The 5,575-nt window shown below is 36.9% G+C and overlaps 1 protein-coding gene across 1 annotated transcript; it reads right to left on the bottom strand.

Annotated features, from left to right (window-relative positions):
* Positions 1–1,397: 1,397 nt before the first annotated feature.
* LOC118439498 lies at positions 1,398–4,449 on the bottom strand. The gene is made up of 5 exons (XM_035860867.1): positions 4,378–4,449; positions 4,074–4,174; positions 3,887–3,971; positions 3,617–3,721; positions 1,398–3,213 (listed from the first exon to the last, which is right to left on the bottom strand). The coding sequence occupies exons 3-5, from the start codon at positions 3,947–3,949 to the stop codon at positions 1,879–1,881; spliced, it is 1,503 nt and encodes a 500-aa protein (XP_035716760.1). The 5' UTR covers positions 3,950–3,971; positions 4,074–4,174; positions 4,378–4,449; the 3' UTR covers positions 1,398–1,878.
* Between the last annotated feature and the right edge of the window lie 1,126 nt (positions 4,450–5,575).

Raw genomic sequence — 5,575 nt, 5'->3', positions numbered from 1 at the left:
GTAAGAAGTCTCCAAATTTCTATGAAAAGCATCTTCACCTCTACCGAACAACGTTCCTCTTGTCGGCCCAACATAACCAGCTAGTCCGTGGAAATCTGGTCAATCTAATGGTCACCATGTGCTCCTTGGCAATCCTTAGTTTGTACAGTTGTATCGCCCTTCATGCCGTCATGCCGCTCCCGCTCACCCTTTTTTCTTTGACGCTCGTCCTCGAAATCGTTTGCCTCGTCCATGGCGGGATGTATACGACGTACGGAAAACTGTACAATGATAGCGTCGCTGTGATCGACACGTTTAAACGGGTCGACCAAATTGGGCAGGATAAATACTTGCGGAGAATTGTTAAATCGCTGCAGCCAACAAAAATAAAATTCGGTGGGGCCGGTAATTTCATGGAGGCGTCAACCGCACTAGAATTTAATCGAACGACGGTCGAGCAAGCGGTGAGTTTGGTGTTTATGAGGGACGGATGAAGGAATAGCGGGGCTAAACTGAGGAGGAGAGCCCCTCTACATGCCCCTCTCAGATCTCGATGCCTTTTGCATATGTAGTAGCCCTAGGTGAGTGAAGGATAACCCTAGAGTGGTTTGATGCCATGGCCACATTTGCGCCCGCCACACCCCCTCAAAGGTGTGAAAACCACAAAAACTGACAACTTCAAAAATTCGCCAAAAATCCAATTTTGCTCGGATTTTCATAAAATTTACATTTTTGTGATCCCAGATACTTGTATGATCATATCCAGTAGCAATCTCAACCTTTTTGAAATTTCCGAAATTTTAGGACATTCCACTGCTCATGAATTATAAGAAAATTTTCAAAATTTCAAAAAAGTTGAGATTGCTACTGGATATGATCACACAAGTATCTGGGATCACAAAAATGTAAATTTTATGAAAATCCGAGCAAAATTGGATTTTTGGTGACAGTTGAAGTACATGAAAACAGGGCTTTTTTCGTGTTTTTTACACCTTTGAGGGGGTGTGGCAGGCGCAAATGTGGCCATGGCGTCAAACCACTCTAGGGTTATCCTACATTCATCTAGGACTATCAAATATCCAAAGGGCATCGAGATCTGAGAGGGGCATGTAGAGGGTCTCTCCTCCTGAGACGTGGTATTTTATGCTGGTTTTGTGTCTTATTGAGAAAGTTTGTGGTTAGAAAAGTTAAGGTGTTACGGTATCTATGCGATGTCACTTATATATGTGTTGCAGAAGGCCCTGGCTTTTAGAATGAACGGATGTAGATGAATGCGTAAATTGTGTTTTACATACACTGCATATTATATTTTTAGAGTTTATTTTATTCTTGTAATTTATATATATCGCAATAAATAGTTTACAAAAAATTTATTTAAATAAAATTGACTAAATTTTCATACGATGCATTGTCCTGTTCATATTCATATTAAAAATATAGTACATTTTTGTAACATAAATTTAACTGAATTTTTTCTCCCTAAAATACACAAGTTTTAGCTAGAAATCAACTTCACATCATTTTTTTTACCATTTACATCCGCTGCTAAACCACACACATTCCGATCCGATTAAGTATTTATATTCATAATTAACAACATTTTAGTAATAAAAACTGTCCCGTTCATATTTATATTTAAAATTAACTACATACATACATTTTCTCTGCAAACCATAAACTATTCATATTAAAAATTAATTACATTTTCGTAACAAAAATTGACTTTCTTCTTCATAAACTGAGCGTAAAATGCACATAAAATGCACACAATCTTACACGAAATCTACTTCACGCCATTCGAATCGAAATAAATTGTAGGAATATGTGCGGATGTAATACAAAGAATGCATTCTTTGTGTTACATCCGCACATATTCCTACACAATTTACATAAACTCGCTCAAACCCTTTCCAAATTTGTATTCAAATTTGGAAACGTTGTCACCATTCTTCTAAAAAATTGAGAACATAATACCCTCTCGGCAGCGAATTTGTTCTGACAATCAGGAAAATTAGTAAGCAGTTTAAACCTTTTCATACCCTTCGGAGGTAGCGGAACGTGAACATTTTGCACCGTAAGAGATTCTCCATGCAGGAAAAATTTGTATAAAAGTGCTGCCGAAATTTCAAACCATTCCACCTCATTTAGCGGATGAGCGGAATAATTTACTTTTGAAACTACAAATTTTTCCAAGACGGGAAATTGGTTAGCATACTGGACACATTCCTCTGCCTTGGAAAATTTCAAATTAAGCGCAGGAACTTTCGGGGAATTTTTTGGGGCCCTCAAAAATCGACAATACAGAGTAACCGGACAAATAGAAATTTCCAAACTTTTTAATTTTGGCAACACCTCTGGCAGCGTAATTGTCCCGGCACGAATTAAATTACAAAATTCCGGAGAGACGACATCCACCCCGGAAATTTTCAATTTTTCCAACCTATCCGCAAACGTGGCGAGAATTGCGTGATGATCCGTCGACTTGTTAAAAGTGTCAATTTTAAATTCGATCTGAGTCAGAAAAATTGACCTCGATACGATTGAAAGTGGTCGTTGTTTAATTGTTCTATCCAGTCTGAGTGAAATTTCCTCAATGGATAAGTTTCCGGAGAGGAAATATTCCACTAAATCTTGTGGAAGGGTGTCACACTGTAGCCTTTTTAAATTCGGAAATAATGCCACGATTCCGCGGATAGTTTCTTGGCTGACTGAACGAACTATGTTTGTCGACATGTCCCCGAAGTAGAGCGTTTGAGGCAGGTCAATCCCGAGTTTGGTAACGTTGGGAAATTTGACACGTGTCGGGCACATGGCGAAAGGTTGGAACATTTCTGGGGTAAATTCTTTGGGAGAAAAGTGGACGTATTTTAGGGAGGGGGAGGTCGACAGCAGGGCGAGAATTTGGGCGGGGATGGGTTCCCCTCCGTGGGGGAAGTAGTCCAGGTGGAGCTCGGTGATGCGGACAGTCGAGGGGGACGAGATGAACGCTTGGAGAAGATTGGACTCCTCGGGGGACATTTGGGGGAAGTTGAAATCGGAGAGGTGGACACGTTTGTGGGGGTAGGGGCAGGTTTTAGCAGTGTCCAGGTAGGCGGGCATGTTGGTGGGGGTGAGGTCGACGAGGGAGCGGGAGGCGAGGTGGTGTCGAGCGGCGTCTTCCCACCCTCGGGAAACGTGGGTGACACTGGCGAGGAGATCGGTGGTCGGGACGTAGGACATTATTACGTCGAGTATCTGGGAATTAAATAATAGAGAATTTGGGGAAATTAGTCGAAATTCGGGAGAAATGGTGGGGACATTCATTACGAGTTTGTAAATAGTTAGCAAAAAATAAACTTCGCAAGTTCGCAAAAAATTGACTTTTACGTAATAGTTTATGGAAATGGAAAGTAACGCAAATTTATGTACATTTATGTAAATTTATGTGAATTAGTGAAGTCACGCTACATACGAGTTCGCATCATTTGCAAAAAAAGTTAGCAAGTTCACAAAAGATTTTAGCTTGTATATACATACATGATAATTTTTGGAAAAGTGGAAATTAACGGAAATTCGAAGAAATTTATGTAAATTAGTGATATTACGCATGATCAAACGAGCAGAAATAAATACGTATTCAATTTAACGAAAATCTAACCTCTGGAAGAATAAGGGCGAGATGTGGTGGCTGGGAAACGTGCTCTTCCCGTTGACCTCGTGGTTCCAAAGCCATTTCGGAATTATGTACTCTTCTTGCGAGGACCTAGAAATTAGATAATGAAATATTTGTGGAAGTTAGTAAAAATTAATAGACAATTTGTGTATGTATTTTAACGAATCTGAATAAATTATTTGATTTATACGTGATTAAACTAATAAAAATAAGGACATAAATGTTCGTTTTGGTTAATTTAATAGAAAATCTAACCTTTGGTAGAATAACGCGCAGGAATGGTGGTTGGGAAATGTGACCTCGTGGTTGCAAATCCATTTCGGAGAGACTCTTGACGGATCTATTGGTTGACAGAATTCGAAATAATTAAGTAGGTAATTAAGTAATTAATAATTAATAATAAAGTCAAACGTAGAAAAGTATAATGTGAAGAATTTATTACCGTTAAAATTTGCAGATGTATGTACGAGTCGCTTGTAAATAGGATCGCTCCCTTTGCTGGACAAAGTTCAAGTAAGAAATGGACCGTGTCAAGTCGTGACACTATTTAAAAAGAAAATATTAATGAATTTTAATTTAGTACATTTTAACAGTAGTTTAAAATTTAAACTACTTAAAATTGAAATTAAAACTTAAACTTAAAACTTAAAACTTAAACTTTAAATTTAAACTTTAAATACATATGTATGCAAATAATTACTGGATAAAGTCAAAGGAAAAAATAAATAATAATGAGAACAACTTACAAATTGCCGTTGAAACTGAATTTTCCGATATGTGTGTAAAGTTGGAGTCACTAGTAAACAGGATCGCTTCGCTTGCTGGACAAAGTTCAAATGAGAAATGGACCGTGTCAAGTCGTTGTCTTATTGAAAAAAAACAATGGTGTACATAAATTTTTAACTTGAGACGATAATAGCATGTAAGTTTCCTGGAAGCCGAATGTTTAATAATAACGCTTGTGAATACACATTTATGTGAAGGGTTAAAAGTGGTTAAAGGTTTAAAACGAGGTAAATTTGCACATGGTATCAATTTCATATGCGACCTTTTTACAGGGCAGGGAAGAAAGGAAGTGGGCATATTCATGTAAAATGTGTAAGGGTGCATTGTTTATGCAGACAGCGAGGAAGGATTAAATGTGACCCTTCAAAGTGAAGGATTAACTCCAGAGAAGGATTGTTGGGTTAGAAGGATTTAACCCTATTTATGTATGACAAATCAGTAAAACTTTTATGCTGGAAATAATTTAAAATTTTGGGTTATATGTATGTAAATATGTATATGTGCATACATATGTACATGTATCTGGTACATAAGAAAATTTGGCAAAAACCTTCCAGAAGGTTTAAGGATAAATGTATGTATGTACGTATGTATGCTTGGTATGTATGTATACATGGCTATGCCTCATTTTCGTCAACAAAATTACCATATATGTACCTATCTATATGCTTCATCTATGCATCAAGATTAGGCTAAACATCAAAGCAGTTACGTATGTATATGTATATATTTTTCTGAAAAATTAAACTCGAAATTTTGTAAATCGTTATTGAATTCTGCAGAGTAACTAGTATTAAAGTAACATAAATTATTTCAGTATTTTATAGTTAATCTCATTTTGACCAAATTCGTCATATCCCGTGTTTCTAAACGCTTCCCTGAGAGACAAAATATTTCACTTCATTTTTAAAAACCTATAATGCAGACAGACTTGATGTAGCTCGAGTCAGGTCAAGTTGTACATACCCAATCGGACTTTTTTTGCAAATTGAAAAATAAAAACCGATTTTTTCAATTATTGTTTTAGGCCTGACTCGGGCTAGAAATCAAAATTTCTAAATATTTCTCAAACCAAGGATATAATATGTGGACAACTATTTATTTTTCTTCTCATATTTTGGAACTTTCGTTATACTGATCATGTTACGACATATTTAT

The sequence above is a fragment of the Folsomia candida genome, unplaced genomic scaffold (assembly GCF_002217175.1).
Source record: "Folsomia candida strain VU population unplaced genomic scaffold, ASM221717v1 Fcan01_Sc037, whole genome shotgun sequence".
NCBI classification, from domain to species: domain Eukaryota; kingdom Metazoa; phylum Arthropoda; class Collembola; order Entomobryomorpha; family Isotomidae; genus Folsomia; species Folsomia candida.
Note: the sequence above shows the minus strand (reverse complement) of the source record. Positions and strands in the feature narration are given on the sequence as shown.

What these genes read in the sequence shown, in the direction of transcription:
- LOC118439498 (XM_035860867.1), bottom strand. Translation starts at nt 3,949, where the DNA reads ATGGATTTGCAACCACGAGGTCACATTTCCCAACCACCATTCCTGCGC. An exon ending in TGCGCGTTATTCTACCAAAG is followed by an intron (nt 3,722 to 3,886) that starts GTTAGATTTTCT and finishes TCTAATTTCTAG; the next exon opens with GTCCTCGCAAGAAGAGTACA. An exon ending in TCGCCCTTATTCTTCCAGAG is followed by an intron (nt 3,214 to 3,616) that starts GTTAGATTTTCG and finishes TTTAATTCCCAG; the next exon opens with ATACTCGACGTAATAATGTC.